Raw genomic sequence first — 21939 nt, 5'->3', positions numbered from 1 at the left:
TCCTAATGCCAACCATTGCCACAGTCCCAAATGGGCTGCCAGCTGGAGTGGCTTTTTGCCTTTCTTTTTCGGACCGGCTTTGGGCCACATAAGCCAGTCCCAGAGCGACTTCTGGCAACTTCAGGGGCAGGTGTTGTTGGAACACCATGCCCTCAAAGCACCCAGAAGGTGTTTTATTTGGCCTGTCTGTCTCGGGCTCCTGACTTAGAGCTGTATCACATCAGAAAAGAAAGCAGAAATGGAATGGGAGAGTACAAGTTTTCTCCATGCCAGTTTCCCCATGCCATGGAAAAATCTTTTCGACAAAAGGCATGCTTTTATGACCATCTCCCTCAGGAAAAGAATGGAAGTATTATGATGGTATGTGGAGAGACATGAAGAAAGCTGTTTCTGTCCTACTCTGTTTGGGCTATTTTTTCTCATGCAATAGGGCTCTCTGTTTTCTGACAGAAAGTATGTCCAATCTTTGTCTCCACACCATTATACTGTGGGTAAACAGATTGGGGCTGCCCCATGTGGTTGCCATGGCCTCAATCTGTGGAAGATGGAGGTGACTGTAGGCTGCCTCTTCAGGGGTGGTCTGCACAGCCCCTAAGACAACATAGGATGCTTCATCTCCTCATGAGTCAGATTACAGAATTTGAGACTGGTACATCATTGGCATGATGTTCTGTAGGGTTTGTTAAGGAATAATAGAGCATTAACTGCTTCAAAATGGATGGCAATGTTCATATTTTTATTTAACAAATAAGACTGTTTTGTTTGGCCAATTAAGATAGGCAAGTCATTGACCACAATCCAAACAAAATATTAAGAAGGTCTGTGAAAGCTTTCGATAAAATATTTCTGTCCCTAAGATGCCACTGGCTCAAGCTTGTTGTTTGAGCCTTTTCTTTCATAAATGTGAACAATCTTGTGGAAAGTATACATATATTAAGCATGCCTTGGTGCTTGCCGACGTTCAATAAGAGAAGTGAGAAGATGTGCTTCCAGTGTTTCATGCTTTATTCTAAAATCTTAATAAAGTTTATCAGCCAGTTGCTGAGAGTACTATTACCTGGCTGTCATAGTCGAGCAGCCCCAAATGCGTTCTTATTCCTCGCATAGCCTAGCTTTCTGCAATAAATCAGAAGAGGAAATATTAGAAAGAAAGGCATAGTCACATTTGTTTGTCATCTTTGCTGTCCATGGTATCCTCAGCACTCTTCTCCAACACCACATTTCAAATGAGTTGATTTTTTTCCTAAATGCTTTTTTCAATATCCAGCTCTTACATCCATACTTGGTGTTGAGGAATACAATGTGTGAGTGGCAATATCTCTCTAAAGCCACACTCAGAACCATGTGCTCTTTGTGCTCACAACAAAGAATAATCTCTAGAATTCAGCACACCATTTATGGATGAAGAAGGCAAGCTCTGAGGGCCAACAACACAACCCAGGGCCAAGCAACAGAAGGCTTTGGGGGGCTTGCCAATGTGTCAGTAAGCTTATCCTGGAAGCAGAGACATCAATTTGCAAGCCAAAAGCATATGGCATTGGACCCAGGCTACTGGTGGAAGGAGCAATCCTTGTTAGCAGGGCTGCTTTTGAACATTAGATTTCTCTGTTGATGTATAATGTGCATTGCCACAAGTTTCTTGTTATAATAACAGGTTCTAGTCACAGCTTGGGAGAATGTTACTTTTGGACTATAGTTCACAGAACCAGTTCCTAGTCTAAAAAGGGGGCATTTTTCTGAGATGTATCACCTTCTCTACTGTGCTTCAGAACTATTTGGTAAAGGCTATTAGATGGGATGCTGAACAAAGAGAACAAACGGACAGGCTTACTTCTGGACCAGGATGGAGAATCTTTCCTCTTCCAATAATGATAAATATACTTTAAATGTTCAGAAGGTCAAAACTTCCCCCAGCTTTGTCCTAAACAAATGTGGGTCAAGCCTAAACCATTCTATAAAACACCTCCTTCAAAAGATAGTGCCTCTATCAGCCCACTTTATACACAGCCTTTGTGTAGACATGATGGAGTAGTGTAAACATGCACATTCCCATTATGACTGTAGCTAGGGTTGCCATACCCCAGTCCTTATAACCTGGCATATTATAGTTATGCAAATTATTAATTTGCATTCTGATTATGCAAATTCAGCACATTAATCATTGCACTTTTTCAACCATTATGTTACAACCTCAGTACCAGTACCAACCTAAGAACCCCTTTCCCCCCTTCTTTTCCCCTCTAGCTTGTGTAAGGGGACTCCAAGCAGTCCCAGGGAATAAAAGGGATTCCTTTTACTCTCTTGAGACTGTTTAGAAGCAAAGTTTCACCATGCTAACTAGCCCCAGGTTGAAGCTGCCAAGACAATCACCACACCTCACAATGCCAATGTGACAGCAGCTACATTTTTGGTGTATCAGTAGCACCCATTTCAGCAGCTGTAGTTGGGTGCCAGTGTGGGCCACACAAATGCTTGGTGGTACTGCCCACCTGAATTAAAAATTTTAATTGAAACTATGCAATTATAAATAGCCTCATGGGCATTTTGGCAGATCAACAAGTCTGAAAACAGAATAAGATATCTAGGATACCCACAAAAATTACCTTAAATAGTTACTAATGACATCTTGGAAATGCAAGTGTGCCTTTTGCAGACCTCAGATAATGTTTAATTGCCTTTGGACATTTGGCTTTTGAATAGATATACTTGTTGTGCACGGTATTCTATTCTATGTAGATTATCCCATGTCAAGGTCTTTTCTTGCATTTTCTGAGTAACAGGCTTCAGTAGCTGAACTCAACATTTTGTAAAGGAAAAAAAATCATATTGCTCAGCTAGTTTCTCTTGGGCTTTCTGGACAAAGTTTTTCTCCCTCCCTTGTCTATGCAGCTGAAGAGAATTTCTCTATACACATATGCATTCTCTCCACAGAAAAGTGTTTGTGTGGGTTGTTTTTTTTTTTTTTACAATACTTACTCGCGGTTTGAGATTAGAAAGCAGGTGGTGTTCCTCAGATATTTCCTTGAATTCTGCAAAGATTAAGGTAAACACAGGCAAACATTTAGTTATAGTAATTGATGCTATTTAAATGTTATGTTGAATCATATTGGATCACTTTAACGTTGTCGCTAAATGCAGTCTACTACACGAGGCTAGTGCTGTTGTGATCATGCTATGCTGATGGTGGATTCCCACAACCACATTTAGGATGACAGTGGGCCCGAAAAGACAGGCCAAAATAAAGCTGCTTCGAGTCACTTTGGAGGTAAGCTTTGCCAAAGTTGTACTCCAGCCTTTAGGACTGGAGTGTGGCTTTGGTGCGATTTTTGGACTCTTAGGATGCACACATCATTTAAACAGCTTACCTCCAAAATGACCTGCTGAAACAGCTTTATTTTGGCCTGTCTGTTTGGGCCCAGTGTTACAGATATGACAAATAGTCGCCTTCAGTGTTGCAACAGACTTAGCAAGAGGACTGTCTTCAACAGAGAGAGAGAGATTCCCCATGGCTTCACTAACATACTGGACTGCCTTTCTTTGTGCAGACTCACAAGAAATGTTGAAAGACTTTAAGGTGGGAATGGAATTGTGGAAAGGATGTGGCCTTCCAGATGTTCTTGGACTGTGCCTCCCATTCACAACACCCTTGAAGAAACACATAGCTGAGCTAGTTATTAGAGATGATACCAACTGGTTTGTTTCTATGGTGTGCATTCTTCAGTGCTTAGAAATGTTACAAGTTGGGCTGTTGTTGTTATGTGCCTTCCAGTCACTTCTGACTTATGGTAACTCAAAGGTGACCCTATTGCTGGTTTTTCTTGGCAAGATTTGTTCAGAAGAAGTTTGCTTTTGTCTTCTTCTGAGGCTGAGAGCGTATGACTTGACCAAAGTCACCCAGTGAGTTTCCATGGCTGAGCAGGGATTTGAACCCTGATCTCTAAAGTCATAGTCCAGTGCTGGTGCTCTACTTTTTGGGTGATAGCCCTTAAAATCCCTGGTTGTAATGTAAAAATGCAACATTTGCAAGCTCAGTATGCTATGCTATTGCTATGTTTTAGTATCATCAGTATTTCCTAGCTTTTGTATTTGGGATGACTCAAAATTTAAACCACCAGTTCTCAGATTTTAATCCTCCAGGTGTTTTTGACCAACTCCTAGAAGCCCTACCCAGCTTGCCAGCAGTCAGGAATTCTGGGAGCTGAAGTCCAAAACATCTGGAGGCCCAAACAAACAAACAGAATAAATGAAATAAGGCAAAAGCAGAATTGAAGAGTTTTAGGCCCAAGTATACACAGCCAGCATGGTGTAGTGGGTTGAATGTCAGACTAGGACTGTGAGGGACCAGGTTTTGAATTGTCACTTGGCTATGAAATCTCATGCGATGATCTTGGACAAGAGGAAAACAGTGGCAAACTTTCTCTGAACAAATATTGCAAAAAAAAGCTCCATTGTAGGGTTGCTGTAAATTGGCATGCTGTAGTGGTTTGAGCATTGGACTATGACTCTGGAGACCAGGGTTCGAATCCCAGCCGAGCCATGTCAACCTACTGGTTGATCTTGGCAAGTTACACTCTCTCAGCCTCAGAGAATGGCAATAGCAAACCACCTCTGAAGAAACTTGCCAAGAAAACCCTATGACAGATTCACTTTAGTGTCGTCAAAAGTCAGAAACGGCTTGAAGACACACAGCAACAAACAGCAACAAAGTCGAAATCAACTTGAAGGCACATAACAACAGAGTGTAAAGCGTCTCCATTTTCATGCAAGAGACAAAGAAGTGGCAACTTTTGTGCTAAGTAGACAAAGTTTGCAGCTGTGCCGTCTGCTTTTTCTGTCTGTGGGAGGATTGTTGACATCAAGAAGATGTTGCTTGACTTTGGGGAGGCATATTAATTCCACCGACAGAGAAATTAGGGCTGGCAGCATTTTTGACAATTAAGACAAGAGAGACGAAGAAGAAGGCTGCAACGTGACCGGGGAGAGAACAACACTGTTCCTCCACAGTTGCTAATAACAGGGTTAGAACATTCACCTCCCACATGAGAGCTTCAGAAATTGTCCCTCTACAATCTCTTCTTTCTCCAAAGATCATACTCTCTAATGCTGAGCAGGTGAGGGGAGAGACTGCAAAATTGACTAAAATGTTGATACTCAATTTTATTTGGAAATGTAAAGATTGAACACACAGTGACTGAGCATTAATAAATGTGACATTCATGAAAGTTAACATTAATAAATAATAATAATAATAATAATAATAATAATAATAAGTAGTAGTAGTAGTAGTAGTATCCAGCTTTCCCCTCCAAAACTGGGACTCAAAGCAGCTTACAGTACAATTAAAAAACATACAAAGAATAGAATAACATTATTACAATATTAAAACAGATTACTTGTTAAAAGAATAAAATACAGATAAAAATATAAATAAAACTTCTAGGTTCAGCATACATGTTCTTATTTGAGAGTTTTTGACTCTTTGCCTTAAAACAGTCATTCCCCTCTTCCTCCCCATCCCCATTTAGGCAGAAATAATACTTGGGAGACAGGTTTCTGTCATAGTTGATATAGCGATCTATGTCTTTCCACTTACACCAGTTCTATGGTTTAAATCATACAAACATCTTCTTTCAGCTTGTCTCCCCTCTCCAGCATCTACTGGGGATGAGAAACCAGGCAGGGATATTGCTATTTGGAAGGAGGGCAAAATGAGGGCTTTGACACTCCAAATAAAAATTCCCCCCATAAACTTTTCCTTCAGTCCACACGTTTTTAGCACTGAAAAGGACAAGGCATGGAAAATCATTCATTATCAAGAACTCTTGTATTTGCTGTGTTTGCATTCCCTTGATAACCCTACCTGCTCCTTTTCTTGGGATGATTAAACTAAGTTTCTACATGCTCAACTTAATTAACATAAGTGACAGCAAACTGTCCCCTGCCACTCCTAAAATTAGGCTGCTAAAATCTCACCTCCCCAGTAACTATGATGTGGACATGAATTTATATATTCCAGTGTACAGTGCAAAGGTGACAAGTTTCGAAGTGCAGGTGCTGCTCATTGTTACAGTCTCCTTGAACACTATAGGAAAGTCCAAACAGGCAAACGCCTTCGCTGATCTGTAGCAACAAACCAGTTCTTATAGTTTTCATCTCTCCTCAGAACAGTTTTTTTTGTAAAACGGATGGATCTTAATCGCACTTGGGATGCCAAGCCATCCTCAAATCCTTACAATTGGGATAGTTCCCATCACTTGCTAGGTAAACCTGCTCCACACACCAAATTCACCCCAGTTCCTATGAGGAATGCAGCTAAACTCTAAGGGAACAGAGAAGGCTCAGTGGGTTGATGGATGGCAGTAGTCCTCCTGCTAATTTAAAATCCCACTGCTTCAACTACAAACACAAGCTATAATGCACCATTGTTGTTAGGATATTAATTGGTTTTGCCCTTTGACACAGCATTTTGCATTTAGCTCCATCTTTATTATGACACTGCTATTTTGCGCTCAGAATACAGAACAGACTGTTGGACTTTTAGGGGAAAAATCCATTAAGTCAGTTCTGAACTTCTGGAGTCTTCTAATAATAATAATAATAAATAAATCATTTATTTGTAGCCCGCTTTTCCTGGGTAGATCAAAGCGGGTAACATGGTTGTATACAATATACAAACTGTAACAACAATCAATCAATCAATACATCAATATAAAAACAATGGTGATGCTGCCCTCACATTAGCTGGCTTTTATAAGCCATGAGCTACTGCAACAAAAAGAATGGTCACTGGCTGCTTTTTGATAAATCTAGTGAAGGATCCACTTGCCTGCCAGTCCAATTCAGATTGTCTCCGATCATAGGTTGGTTTTCGCTCTCTGATCCTCTTGAGGATAGCCTGGTTCTCCATGGTAATCCTCACAACTTCCATGTTCTGCTTCTGTCGGAGTTTGCTACAAATCCCCAAAAGACCATGTTTAATGTGGGTACAAGAAAGGAGACTGATTTGGGCTGGGTAGCCATGTCGGTATATATATAAAAAATTCAACAGGTATGCAGGCTGATGATTGTCATTCATATTAAGCTGTACTTCCAGAAGACCTCTCTAATCAATCAGGAACAAGCAACTGAAGTCCCATCGATCTGAACAATTTTATTTTAGGCATCACTACATCTGAATCCAACCCACTGAGTCTGAGCACACAGTTCATAGCCTAAACTCATATTTTACTCTAATAAATATCAAGGACATAGTAAAGTCTCTATAATACTCATGGTTAATTTATGGAATGACTTGTTAGCATACATATACTTGAAGGTATGAATGTAAATAAACATGTACTTATTCACCTCTTATCAGTATAACTATTTATTATCATCACTATTATTACCTAATTAATTATCATGGAAATGTAATCTATTCTTAGTAATCAATTCAAGTCCCCACTCTAAAAGAAAATCAACAGGGGAGCTCTTGAAGAAGTAGCATTCAATTTGGAAAAGTTCTTTTCTACACTGAAACTGGTCCTATTAAAATCCTTTTGTCTCTTTTCTGGAACTAGGTGCATTTCCAGGCTTCTCCAAGGCTTCTTTCAGTACCAAACACTGATATATATATTTCTGCCATAGCATAAACTTTATTGATGGTAAATGATGCCACAGGTGATATATGACAGAGAAGCATTCCAGCTCTTCCGTTGTTAAGATTCACTACTCCCTCACAGCCAGTGGTAGAGGTGGGTACCCCAACAAATTATACCCAGCCTTATCCCTCAGACAGCAATCAAATCAAATCCCTGTCAATAGGAGAAGAGGGAAAACCAGGCCATTTAACAAAAGCAGTTGAAAAAATGGGATGACAGAGGATTAATCAGAAGTGCTCTTGCCAAATCAGGCCAGTTTGGAAGGTGTGGGTCAATATCATCCCAGGGTCTGAGACCTCAGGTCAAAACCTGAGACCTAGGGACAACTCCAGGCCTTGGTGACATTACACCAATTATGAGCAATTATGTCATAACACATAATGTATAAAGCATCAACCACAATTGCACCAATGATATCATTAATTCAAACACACACACACACACACACACACACACACACACACACACACACCACACACATCTAACAAGTGAGTAAAATATACATGCTCTCACGCTGAGAAGAAAGTCCAGACTCTGAGAACATGGAACTCTAGCCTGACACCTTGGCCCTGTCTGCACAGGCCAAAAGGCCCATTTCTCCCCCCCTTCTGGCATTGCCCTATTTGGACAACACACATCCCACATTCCAGTTCTGGTGTAAGCAGTCCACAGAACGTCGTTGGCATGTTCCACACCAGAACCAGGCTGTATCAGCCTTAAAATGCATTAAAATAACTTACCTGTTATTATCTTTTATATTCTGTTGCTGCAGTGGCTGTCTGCACAGGTGTCCGATTGAGCCACCCAGCACATCTCCCATCATTACAGGTTGCTCATTCTGAGGTATTGAGATTCAGCGGTTTTTTCCATACACGCGAGTGGTCCGGAATGCATCCCCCATGTATAACAAGGACCCACTGTATATTACTGTTTTTAGTTTTTATTTGATAATGCCCTACATTTTGTGGTGCCTTGTCCTCCTCTGCAGTTATGACATCTCGTCACCCTGTGGTGGCTGTCTCATTCTGACCTCAGAAGTGAGTGACTTGCAGTGGCAGCAGACTTGCCAGGCAGTTAGATGGGACACATGTGCAGGCAACCGCTGTAATGTGGGAATGGAAGACCAGGTAACAGGGGCAGTTTGGGGCAGCTGTGGGGCCAGTATACTCCCGGCTGCCTAACAGAGTATCATGGCCAGTGCAGACAAGGTGCTTGAAGCAGAATCGCTGCCATCACTCCCACCTCTGGTATGCACTAGATTTTGGGTAAAGCCTGGCAATCTGGGGGTCACTCAGACTTTTTTTTAGCACAACTATGCGAATAATCTCACTCATGCATTCTGGGTTTATTGTTCACACAATAAAACCACATCTATGCGCATCTATGTGAGTTCTGTTGCTCTCGTGTATCAGTGCTTGAATAAAGATGGAGTCAATGATGCAAATATATTCGAAGCACGTTCAAGGCATTTAGAGTTGTATCCCAGTTTATCCAGGTTCTATCCACATAGGTTATTCACGCAGTCAAGAATAAAAATCTTTTTTTAACACTTGGGGGGAAACCCTAGATCGATTATCCCAGGTTAAGTGAACAACAAAGATTCAACCCAGCTTCCCCTTGGTTGGAGGCATTACTTCCTATCTCCCAAGTGCTCACCTCTTCTGTTGGTATTCATTCCAGCAGTCAACCATGCCTGTTCCGCGATATATACTAGCTAGCCGTGCTGAGAGGCTTTTGTTTTCTCTTTCAATCAGCCCGATTTTCTTTTGGGCTTCCTGTGGAAAGAGAAAAACTGTGTGAGTTTCAAAACAAATTTATTATTACATATACCCCATTACCACTGCCCTGGAACATAAAACTACAATTGCTTCAACATTTCCCAGCGTGTACTATTCCTAGGCATTTTACACTCTAGTTCTAATTTTGCTTTCATGTATTATCATTTGTTTTTTTAAAAAAGCAAATGATGGAATTTTACAATCTTGCCATCTCTTGAATTTGTACATCTCCAGCCTATCCTTCTGTGATGTCTGGATGGCAGGGGTAAACTAGATGAAATATTGGGAAATATGTGATAGGATCATTTGTTGCTGTTTTTAAAAAAATATGAATAGCTTTGCCTCAGTCTTTTTTTTAATTAGTGCAAATAGCTTTGGGGGTGTACTGATAGTTTATCAATCAGAGAGATGACTATATTTGGCACAGTAAAAGCTGGCAGTTTGTGGGCATGGCCGGAGGTTGCATTGGGCTGCTAGAACAGAGGGGAGTCTGAGGCAGTAATTGTGTATTGTGCATTTCATTTATATGTACCTGTAGACTATCACAATAAAATCAAAATCAAAGCCAAAGATAAAATGTGGGAAATGGGTTCAAATAAACACTTCACTTGCAGCAATAGCAAAATAGAGCTACCAGATAAGCAACAAAGGAATGATCATCACACAAAGGTTTCATTATAATGTCTAACATCAGAGAGGAGAAGGAGATGTGTCACTTGAATATATTATCATTTTTTTTAATCACAACTCTCAGAATACTTCTGGCAGTTATACTTTAAAAAATATTCCCAAGACAACTGGTATGGTGTAGCGTTCTGAATATTGGACTAGCACACTTTAAGAGGCAAGATTTTGAATCACTAGAACTGCATAAAACATCCCCCTGTTTTACCAAGTATTTTCAACATGATTTCTCTATGTAGTAAAAAAATACAACACAGGCAAACCTTCTGATTGCCCTCAATCTTAGATCTCAAACTATACCTTTAATCATAGGTATGGCTTCATTTCCAGTATTTTCTATTAACAGAGTCTGGCAGCGAGAATAAAATGGAATAACAGTGTGTTTCTTCATATTTATAAAAATATTTTAGATGACTGCTGCTCAAAATGGTGAAAACCAGCATGGGATAGTGGTTTGGGTATTGAGCTAGGACACTGGGAGTCCAAATTGTGCTTGGCCAGCAGTTATTTGTAGCCTAAGAGCCAGTCTGGTGTAGTGCTTTGAGTGTTGGACTACAGCTCTAGAGAACAGGATTCGAATCCTGGCTCAGCCATGAAACCCACTGGTGACCTTGGGCGAGTCACAGTTTTGCAGCCTCAGAAGACAGCAATGGCAAATCTCTAAACAAAATTTCCAAGAAAATCCTGTGATAGGTTTTCTTAAGCTTGGCACACATCAGAAATGACTTGAGAAGGCACACAACAACAACTCAATACAATGGTCTATGGCCCAGTGGTGATCTGTGAGCCATCAGCTGCTGATCTTGGGCACATCTCCAAGAACTAAAGGCACAGTTGTAGCCAGTGGGCACAAATATGGTGCTAGTCTCTGGCACTCCACATCAGAGAATCTGAGAAGAGCTGTTTAAAATTCTGGTGGCATATAAAATCTTCCTACAGCATAACTGAAGGCCTTCCATACAGGTATAAATAACCATGGTTCTTGCAATATAGCTCTTTGGCTTTTGCCACTTTTGTTCCCTCTGCATGGACTTGTTTGTTTTGTTCTTTTGGGTGACCATTTCTAGCAATTTCTTGGATCTGCAATACAGTTCTTCAATTTTTTTTTAAACTGGGGCATAGTTTGCTTAGGTGGTCCTATGGTATGAAGGGCAAATTTTTACTGTATGAATTTTTAAAGTTATAGAGTTATAGCGTAAAAGGCCCATTTCACTGATGCAGTATACCACCATAACTATAAAAAAGTGTTTAAAAAAGAAGAAAAGAGGAAAAGGGAAAGGAAAAGGAAAATGCTCTTCTGCTCAGAATCAAATTCTGAGACAGAATCAGATTCTGTCTCAGAATCAAAAAGCAACTCCTTCAACTGTTGGAATAAAGTGTTGCAACTAGTACTGGGAACTGCCAGAAAATAGTCCAGACAATTATTTGGCTATTTTAAAAGCCCCTATGAATTATAGTAACAAATATTGGAACTCATTTGCCCCATTTGGAGCCTTGATTTTTATATTTTGGCCAGGACTGCCACAAAGAACTTATAGTCAAAGAACTTATACTCAAAAAGGGAAATTGAATGATATGAATATATGGGTCCATTTATAATTAATAGAAAATCAATAACCGTTGCATCTATTCTGGAATTAGGAAACCTCCTCACTTCCTCTAAATGTCACATGACTTTGGTCAGTGGCTCCACTTTGTTTCCTAAAACTCAAAAGGGGGAAATGCTCATCCTGGATTTTATTTTTGTTTTATTTATAACTTAGCATTCTTAATTACATGGTCTGGCACAGGATCATTTGGCTTCTCCGTCCTCTCCTCCTCCACAATCTTGGGAAGTTTTAACTTCTGAAGAAAAGAGAGTACGGAGACTTGGTTAGGTTTATTGGAATAATAGAAATGTATTTAAAATAAAATTAAACGCAGAGTTTTCTGTGGGTTTTCTCGGCTATGTGGCCACGCTCTGGAAGAATTTATTCCTGACGTTTTGCCTGCATCTGTGGCTTCTCTAGGGGCTTGTCCACACTAAGGATGTATACCAGGCTCACATTGGTCCTGGTGTGATCTGTCCAAATGATGTATGGCAGCATCCAAAGCAAAACTTTGGTTTTTGGATGTTGATCTGGTTAAAGAGAACCTGTGGTTTACTCTGGGGTTTCAAAGAAACTCTGGAGTGCATCCAGCTCTCTTGGCTGTCTGGATGGCTGGATTGGGTCTGAATTGGCCAAGTCCAGTTGTCCAGACAGCAAACACAGGACCATCTTTTTATCTGCACTAAGCAGTGCAGGGAAAGGATGGATCTGCCTCACCTGCCAAGTAGCTCCCTGTGAGAGTCTAGCCATTGCTATCACTTTTGCTGAGATCAGAATTATGCACCCATAAAATCAATGTGGAGCAGTAGAGTAACATCCTTCTTGTCAATCACATGATGGATCAAACTGAAATCTGTGTATCATTGGGCATCCCCACAACAAATTAAGCTTTAAAACCCCCCACAAGTGCATGAGATCTCCTCCAATAGCCCCCCATTCTTTTTAAGAAAGCTTCATAAGAACATTAACCAGAACTAAAAAAAGATCATTTTCAGACTATAATTCCCAGAATTCCCAACCTGCACAGCTAGTGCTGGAGCTGGTCAGGAAACCATGAAAACTGTAATTATTAGCACTGCAGACCAGCTAAAGGTTCCATATAAGTTACGTTATAGTAGTACAGCACCATGCTCTAGGTCAGCACCAATTGCAAGAGGGGAAGCTCAGGTACCTGTATCTTGGTGACCTTGAAGTAGTGGTGGACCTGGGTACTGGGAGGTTTATTATCCACATGCTTCCTTGCTGGAAGAAAAGAAAAAGCAGTTGTGTGAAAGGATTTCAGGATGACATATTATTAACATCAACTAGCCCAATTACTTCCAATCCCCACTTCAACATTGTGCATGCCCTCTCTCAGTGCTGGGGGGATTACTTTTGGGGATTACAATTTACAGAATGGGATTTCTGGGCATTGTAGTCCTAAAGTTACCTTTATCAAATTCTCCCTTCTCCTGCTCCTAATCTACAACCACTCCAAACACCTGTTGCATTTTCTCAATTAGAGGACAAATGTGTGGGAGAAATACACAATACGCTGAGCCTCTTTGCTGGTTGTGCTTGTATGATCTCCACTGTGTTGCTGATCAGTTTAAATAACAAATCAGTACAGATGCCCAGTGATGAATTGGAGGAGAGTGGTGCACACAATATCTATAGCACCAAGTCCATTGTTTTAATTGAGACCTTTCTCCCTCACCTTTCCATTCCAACATTAAAAATGCATTGTGACCATCTCTAATGTTGTAGTAACTGTTGTCATCAGTTCAAGAAGTTCTCTTAAGGTTGCAGTCATAGACACTGGGATGGGACAAATGTGGCCCTCCAAATGTTGAATCCCTGCTCAGCCATGGAATCTCACTGGATGACCTTGAGCAAGTCACACTCTCTGTCTCAGAAGAAATTGATGCACACATACACACACACACCCAAATAAATCTTGCCAAGGAAACCCTATAAGAGGACCATCATAAGTCAGAGTCAACTTGAAGGCACATAACAATAACAGTTGAATTAGCGTAACAATCCCTCCCTCCTCACACTTTTCTGGTGCAGAGTGATGGTGTAGTTAATAGGGACTTTCACCTAAGGAGGGGATGTATAAGAAGCATGCTCTCATACTAGGCTAACCTCCCAGTTGGGCCACTGATAGCGTTTTCAGTTCCCCAGTTTAGCCAGGTTTTATCTAGATTTTAGGCCACCGTAGTGCCTGGTGAAGCCATCATGTGTTCCAGATGCCAAATTTTCATTAAAAACAACAACAAGGCAAGTCTCTAGCCCTTGTAAAAGTCAAGAGGGAAGGCACTGTAAATTCAGGTGGTGAAGGACACATTGAGAGGGTGAAGTTAGGGAGCAGAAGGCAAGTCAGAGTGAGGTGTGGGACTAGATCACATGGTAAATTCCATGACCAAGCAGAGATTTGAACTTGGGTCTCTATGTCCCAAGTCCAGCACTTTAAACATTACTGTGTTTGTTTCTCTCAGATCATTTGTAATAGAAAAAAAGACTGGTATGACAGTTGAGACACAGTGCTGATTTTGCACAACTGGAAAGCAAATTGGAATGATTAGTATAATTAGAATAATTTCCAGAATATATTTTAAATGCCCAGATATAATATAATAATATATAATTAGGTGCCCAGATAGAGGAAGTAGAATACGGCAAAGCAGCAGCTAAAGCCAACATTTGGCATTTTGAAACATAGGGCTAATTCCCCTTTAAATCTTGTACAGCGTGAACTATGTCTTGTCTACTGTGCCATCTATCACCCTTGAATGGGAGCAGCTAGCCCAGGTGGCACTGGGGACTGGCAAAAAACCAAGAACCATATATTGGCTCTGTCACCTCGTCTCTCTGCAGTGTGTCCCAAATGTCGGGTAGATTTTAACGTTGTGTTTGGGACACACAGCCTAGGAGACTAACGCTCAGCCAAAGTCAAATTCTCAAGCTTCTTTGTGCTCTAGCAGGAGAGAACTTTAGAACAATTGCTTTCTTTTTAAAGGGGGAATTTTGTTTGCTTTTGGCAAGTCCAGAATCATATATTCAACATTATCTAAAACATTTCTGCACTGTAACAACTTCTAGCCCTCTACTTTCCTATCCAGAGAGAGCTGAAAAAGCTTTTCCCACAACACTTTTGCTTTGGAAATTGTATATAGCAATTTTCCGCTTGTATCAGATGTACAGGTCCTTACAAGGTTTAACAGGTCCCAAAATCCTGGTGGTTTGGGGGCTGCTGTATGCTGACTCTAGCCATTAAAGGCCCCAAAATTGTAGGCTTGTGCTTTTACTTGGCAGAGGAGCAGAAGCTGTGTAGTTCATTCTCAGAGGTTGAGGGAAAGGCTACATTAATCAGGCTTAGAAGAGATGTAAAAGGATGCTCAGTGTTCTTGAAGTAGGGTATGCCCTCCAACTTTTTTTGGTTTCACAGGGAGAATTCCAATTAATCCTCTGTTGTCCCACATTTTCATATGTTCCAGGTTCTTTCCCTTCCTCCCACATTTCTCCTTTGGCCTCAGCTTGCTTCAGTTGGTGCAAACTGAGTTCCAAATCCCAAAATATTCGATTAACTCAGGGGAGGAACAGAAGGCAGTTTGAGGCCTGAATGCTGCATGATGGGGTGAGCTCCTGTCACTAGTCCCAGCTTCTGCCAACCAGGCAGTTCGAAAGCATGCAAATGCAAGTAGATAGATAGATACCACTTCTCAGTGGGAAGGTAACAGTGTTTGGTGCAGTCATGCTGGCCACATGATCACCAGAGCAGTCCTCGGACAATGCTGGCTCTTCGGCTTAGAAATGGAGATGAGCACCGTCCCAACAGTCAGTTACGACTAGACATTCATGTCAAGGGGTTACATTTACCTTTAAGGTGAAACTATCACAGGGTTTATTTGGCCAGATTTGTTCAGAGGGGGTTCACCATTGTCATCCTCTGAGTCTGAGAGAATATGACTTGCCCAAGGTTGCCCAGTGAGTTGCATGCAAAGTGGTCTAAATATCACGAAGGCATCAAATCCTTCTGATCTTGGAAACTAAGCAGGATCAACCCTGGTTATTAGCTAGAAGGAAGACTGCTGGAGAATACCATGTGCTGTAGGCTTAATTTCGGGGGAATGGAACTGGCAAAATTACCTGAGTATTCCTTGCCAAAGAAATTCATGAGTATTCCTTGCCTAAAAAATTGTCTATGAAATTAATGGTGTTGACATAAGTGGATGGGTGACTTGAAGGCACATACACACTGTGAGACAGTGCCCTCCACCATATCTATATGCACTGTCCTCCAACAGCCCTCACCCTCCAGTGTCCATGCCTGAGGCAGCTGCTTCAATCTGCCCTTGGCAGTAATGCTGTTCTTGTTGGCAGGAAGTAATGAAAATTTACAAAGGGTCAATCCAATATTATAGATGATGCGGCATTCGTGTTTCCATCAGTTCACAAAACTTGTGAAAAGTCAAAAACATTTCTTCAACTCAGAGCACATGACAACAATATTATGTACACAGGAATCAATGTTAAGGAAGCTGTGAAGAAAATAAAACAACACAAAATGTACCCATAGGAACAATAAGATGCCCGGTTGTTTTGGAATAAGAGATGAAAAAAAGATGATGATGAAAACAGGGACAACTCCAGCTCATTCCCCACACTCCCCTGTAATTGTAACCTCCAAAATTTCAAAGGTGAAAAGAGGGATACATGTGGCAGAACATCAGAGTGTGGACAAGATGGCAAAAGTTATGAATGAAGATGCACACAAACTAGGAGAGGCTGCAGCAGTTGGTTTTTGCCTAAGTCTACTGGCAAGGGCAAGATTCCACACGGTCTCTTCTCTCTGCTGTTGAGTTAACTGAGTGTAAACTACTTTTGCAGTTTGAACTCATTTTGCAACAAATGAAATAAGCTGAGGACAAAGGGGGAAAGTGGGAGGAGGAGTGAGAAGCTGGGACATTTTTAAAAACAATTGGAAAAAGTGGGACCAGAGAGGATGACAAATCAAGACAGTTGGAAAGTATGTGTTAACGCTAGGTGGGTATTGGGCAAAGGAAGAATTTTCTCAGTTCTGGCACTTGGTGTTTGCAATGGCTTCCTCCAGTGGCCAGGGAAGGAGAGATCATTTGATGTCAGCATCAGGCAAAGCCTTGTTTTTTATTTGCCAGAGTCTTCCATCATGTCACCTAAGATCATTCTGAAGAATTGTTCGGGTAGTTATTCCCCCCCCCTTTTTTTTTTAATGTACTGAAGCTATTACTTTTATTGCTCTGTTCTGCTTTAAGTGCTTTCTGTGGGATAATGTTGAGTTTCACTTTGTAGTTGACATTCTTTTTATGAGCTGTCTTGGTAGGCGTTCTTGTAAAATTAAGGGCAGGGGGGGGGCTTTAAAATACATTAAATAATACATGGTTTGGCTCACTTGTTTGAGTCATCTGTTGTATTTTTTATGGAAGGTGCCTGCTTTCTGATTCTGTCACACTAATGGGACTGATTTCTAGATTCTGTGGACTGAACTACTGAGAGTTAACAGGATGCTGATGTTACAGATGTTCAGCAGGGATCAATTACTGGCCTTTCTCATCTATATTCCAGCTCCAAAGCTCTGTGATCCCATATGTGTGCTTACCTGGGAGTGATCCCAAGTGGCACTCAGGCTGCATCCACACTGCAGAAATAATCCAATCCGACACCACTTTAACTGCCATGGATCAATGCTATGGAATTCTGGGAACTGTTTGTTTGTTAAGGTACCAGAGCTCTCTGATAGAGAAGGTTAAACGTCTCACAAAACGCTAATGAGCAGAATTCCATTGAACTGACCCATGGAAGTTAAAGTGGTGTGAAACTGGATAATTTCTGCAGTGGAGATCCAGCCTAGTAGGAACTAAATTCAAAGTAAAAATATACAGGATCTCATTGAGCGTTATCACACGAGTGAGATCCTGCGGGCAAATGGGAGTTAAATGCGATTTAAATAAAATTTGAATTTAAGCAAAACTTGCAAATTCGGGGAGTTTATCACACCAAATTGCTTTCAAAATGAAATAATGCGAAGTTAAACCGCAGTGAAAGCAGAGATAACCGGCAGCTTTTTACTTTCAGGAAGTTCCGAAAGTAAAAAGCTGCCAGTTTTCTCCGCTTTAACTGCGGCTTAACTTTGCTTCATTTCACGCTAACTGCAACGTTGTGTGATAAACTTCAGGCATTTCTGGGTTTTCTTCGCATTAAATCATGGTTAACGCCTGTTTGCCTGTGGGATCTCACTGGTGTGATAAACTCCATTGTGTGATTCTAGTACATAAGCAGGTTAAGAATTGAGAGGAACCTACCCAGTTCTGTTCTGCCACATTGAGGGAATTCACCCGTTTGGGCCTGCTTCTTTCCAGTTTTGAGTCTATGCCTTGAATCGGCAACAACTACAGGGAATGTGATGATTTCTATGCTGCTCATCTTCTTGGTACAGGCTTCCAATACCAGGACCCAAGGAAAAAAGGCAAATCCAAGGGGAATCTGCTTCTGAATTACCCCTCCCCCTTGTTTGTGGGTTGTCATAGATGGCTTGCTGTGACATCACTATATGACACAAAGCAAGGACTGTGTTACACAAAAATTCTCAGCCTTTGGATGCCATGTCCTTCAGTACATTCCTTTATGGGTTTTTAATACAGTTTTCTTTATGTATGTTAGATTTCTATCTCACCTGTTCTCCAGTGAGCTCAAGGGCGAGCTTGTGGTTGTTGTTGTTGTGTGAGTTACTGAGTTATGGTGACCCTAAGGTGATGGGGTTTTCTTGGCGTACGTCTTCAGAGGGGCTTTGCCATTGCCATCCTCTGAGGCTGAGAGAGTGTGACTTGCCCAAGTGGGTTTACATGGCCAAGCTGGGATTCGAACCCTGGTCTCCAGAGTCATAATTTAACACTCAAACTTGCTTTATTCTCACAACAACCCTAACAATAGGGCTGACAATGTGGCTGGGGTATTGAAGGAAGGCATGACTTTGGTAGAGACAAAGAGCCCATACAGACTGGCCAAAATAAAGCTGCTTCGGGTCACTTTGGAGGCATACTGTTTAAATGATGCATGCGTCCTAAGAGTCTGAAAGCTGCACCAAACCTACGCTCCAGTCCTAAGGACTGGAGCGCAGCTTTGGCACATATTCTAGCCTCTTAAGATGCGTGTGTCATTTAAACAGCATACCTCCAAAGTGACCTGAAGCAGCTTTATTTTGGCCTGTCGGTACAGGCCCAAATATTGGGAAACAAAAGGAATAAGATGGCAAAACATCCTCTTCCCCAGAAAGAATACCGGTGCTTTAATTTTAAATTGTCCCTTTTAGTACACAAAGGAAAAGGAATACTGCATCCAGTTCTAGGTACCAGTGTTCAAGAAGGATATTGACAAGCTGGAGTGTGTCCAGAGGGCAACCAAAATAATCAAAGGTCTGGAAAGCAAGCCCTAGGAGAAATGACTTAGGGAGTTGGGTATGTTTTGCATGAAGAAGAGAGAAGACTGAGAGGTGACATGATAGCCATCTTTAAGTATCTGAAGGAATGTCATGTAGAAGATGGAGCAAGCTTGTTATCTGCTGCTCCAGAGACTAGAATACAAACCAGTGGATTTAAATGACAAGAAAAGATTCCCCCTAAAAATTAGGAAGAATATTTTTATTTTTACTGCAAGAGCTGTTCAGCAGTGGAATGAATACATTGCCTTGGACAGTGAAGGCCTCTCCATCTTTGGAGATCTTTAAACAGAAGTTTAATGGGCATTTTCAGGATTGCTTTAGTTGTGTATTCCTGATGGGTTTGGATTAGATGACCCCTGTGGTCCCTTTCCAATTTGATTCAATGATAAGTACTAGATCACTGGAGTGATAATTGATTATATATTTATTTGTTTATTGAATTTCTATCTTGCTTTTCTCCCAAAATGAGATTCAAGGCAGCTTTGGATGGTTGTACGCACCAAGTGAGTTCCCAGTTTAAATGTAGAAATGTATACTATCAGGCACAGATTCCCCATTTTGGATTCCCGAACAGTGATCATCTAAATACCTACAAGACATCCCTTCCAGAGGAATTTAAGATCCTCCTCCTCTTTTGAATTCCCAAAGAAATACTGTTTAAGTTGCTGGAGAAACTATGCTAGCTATCTGGCCCACTAAACTTCTTTCCCCTCTAATTTTATTCTTCTCTTTTTTCAGGGCTGTATTCCACCTTTCTGTATAATGTACTTTAGTTGACTGACTACATGACTTAGGAGTTTTTCGCACAGCAAGAAAATCTGGTTTACCTTTTCCGGTTTGAATCTTCTTCCAGGATGCAGCCAGGTATAATAATAACCAAAGGAACTCCAAATTCACTGCTGATGCCGCCAGTCAAGTGCAGCCTGACTGCAGCCTGGGTCCCAAGTGTGCTTCAGCAGCCATTTTTCAAAGCCAGGAGCTTTCCAGTATTGAAGAGCAGTGCCTGGGAGATGGGCTGCACTGGGATGGTGGCATCATCAACTAATTTGTCCCAGAAGAGGATTCAAACAGGGAAAGGTAAACCGGGGTTTTTTTTTCTGTGCAAAAAACCTCTTACTTTCCCTTTTTTCCCTTCATCATCTGATCATGTTTGCTAACTTTTACAAACATTTCAGGGGTCATTCACACGTTGTTTATTTTAATGCGACTATGCAAATAATCTCACTCACGCATTCTGGGTTTGTTGTTCCCACTATGGAACCGCACCTCTATGACTTTGGTTGTTCACATGTGCCAGGACATTTGGAGGAACAAGTTTCACATATTCTAATTTGAGGACAAGAGATCTTAAAATGACTCCTAACATGATCCACAATACAATGAAACAATTATTTGGAAGCCTTCTGTAAATAAATAAATACAGAACAGATTGTAGAAAATGTTTTAATACATGCAGAAAACTAAAGTTCTTCTTTTGGTTGTGGTTGTTGCAGATTTTGCTATTTGATGTAATTGTTAACAGAGCTCATTTACTGCGTATCATACACCAGCAAGTCTCCCATTTAGCTTGCTCTCTGTTTAGGTAAACACTTTGAGAACATTCCTTATCCCACCTTCATTAGAATGTCAGGTAGAATTCAACATTGATGGAGACAGCTCTGGATTTTGTGATAGTTAGAATCATAGAGTCATAGAATTATAGACTCATAGAATTGGAAGGGGCCTCATGAGCCATGAGTCCAATCCACTGCTCAATGCAGGATCTCTAGTTAAAGCATCCCCAGCAGGTAGCTGTCCAGACTCTTTTTGAAGACATCCAGAGAAGAAGATACCATCACCTCTCTAGGCATTTGGTTCCATTTCCACACCACTGTCACAGTCAAGAAATTCCTTCTAATGTTCAATGCAGCAGTTTCCAAGGTAAAAAACAAAACAAAAAGAATACATTTCCTTGGCAAGAAATATATTCTAAAGGAACACTCCCTGAGATGAATCTCAACAAGGTCATGATGCATTTTTAAAGTTTCCAGATCATTAAAATATACACAACTCCAAGGCAAGAAAAGGCCCGGGAAAATAGAATTGTCGTACTATTGCAAATCTTCCTCTCTGACTGGAATTTTGTCCCATGCTGCTGTTCTATTATTTATTGCATTACATTAATATTGCACTTGTATATTTTGTTACCCACTATAGAAATGTGAAATGTCACTGGAGAAAAATCTTGGAAACAGTAATTTAAAAAAAATCATTTTATACCTCATTTTTTGATTTAAAGCATGCATTCCAAAAGAGCTAACAATGGACTGTGGAGAGAGAAGTAAAAAATATACAGAACAGTCAAATCCCTAAACAAATCTTGATAAAATAATAGAGCAACAGCAGCAGAGAAAAAAAATTAGAATAAAGGAAGTACTACAGAGCAACTAAGCTTGTACTCTACCCCAAAGGTCTTTGAACAAAAAAGGTATGTGCAGAATGATGGAAGGCCATTTCTGGGTGGGTGAGTGAACAGATGAGCATCCCGCCAGGCTATTTCAACAAAGTAAACATACAAGAAGATTAGTTCTTAATAAGCGCTATATAAATGCCCTTTGTCAACCTGATGCATAATTACACTGCTGGACAACCATTCCTTTCTTAAGGCCATGGATCTGTAACAGAACATCTCTGTGTGGAAGGACCTTGATGCAATCCCTTTGTACCTCTGACAAAGCTGGGAAAGAGCTCTTATTTGAAATCTGGGTAGCTGCTGCCAGTTTCGATTAGCCTTTCTTTAGCCCTGTGCC

The 21939-nt window shown here is 40.9% G+C and overlaps 1 protein-coding gene across 2 annotated transcripts; it reads right to left on the bottom strand.

Moving 5' to 3' along the window:
* Positions 1-829: 829 nt before the first annotated feature.
* Positions 830-18164, bottom strand: CFAP97D1 (CFAP97 domain containing 1). Of its 2 annotated transcripts, XM_042475432.1 has the most exons (7): positions 18015-18164; positions 12863-12933; positions 11879-11947; positions 9297-9415; positions 6827-6950; positions 2977-3029; positions 830-1116 (listed from the first exon to the last, which is right to left on the bottom strand). In XM_042475432.1, the coding sequence occupies exons 1-7, from the start codon at positions 18133-18135 to the stop codon at positions 1065-1067; spliced, it is 609 nt and encodes a 202-aa protein (XP_042331366.1). In that variant the 5' UTR covers positions 18136-18164; the 3' UTR covers positions 830-1064. The 2 variants fall into 2 exon arrangements, with proteins under 2 accessions (XP_042331366.1, XP_042331367.1); XM_042475433.1 differs by lacking the exon at positions 11879-11947.
* Between the last annotated feature and the right edge of the window lie 3775 nt (positions 18165-21939).

This window comes from Sceloporus undulatus, chromosome 6 (assembly GCF_019175285.1).
Source record: "Sceloporus undulatus isolate JIND9_A2432 ecotype Alabama chromosome 6, SceUnd_v1.1, whole genome shotgun sequence".
Lineage (NCBI taxonomy): Eukaryota > Metazoa > Chordata > Lepidosauria > Squamata > Phrynosomatidae > Sceloporus > Sceloporus undulatus.
Note: the sequence above shows the minus strand (reverse complement) of the source record. Positions and strands in the feature narration are given on the sequence as shown.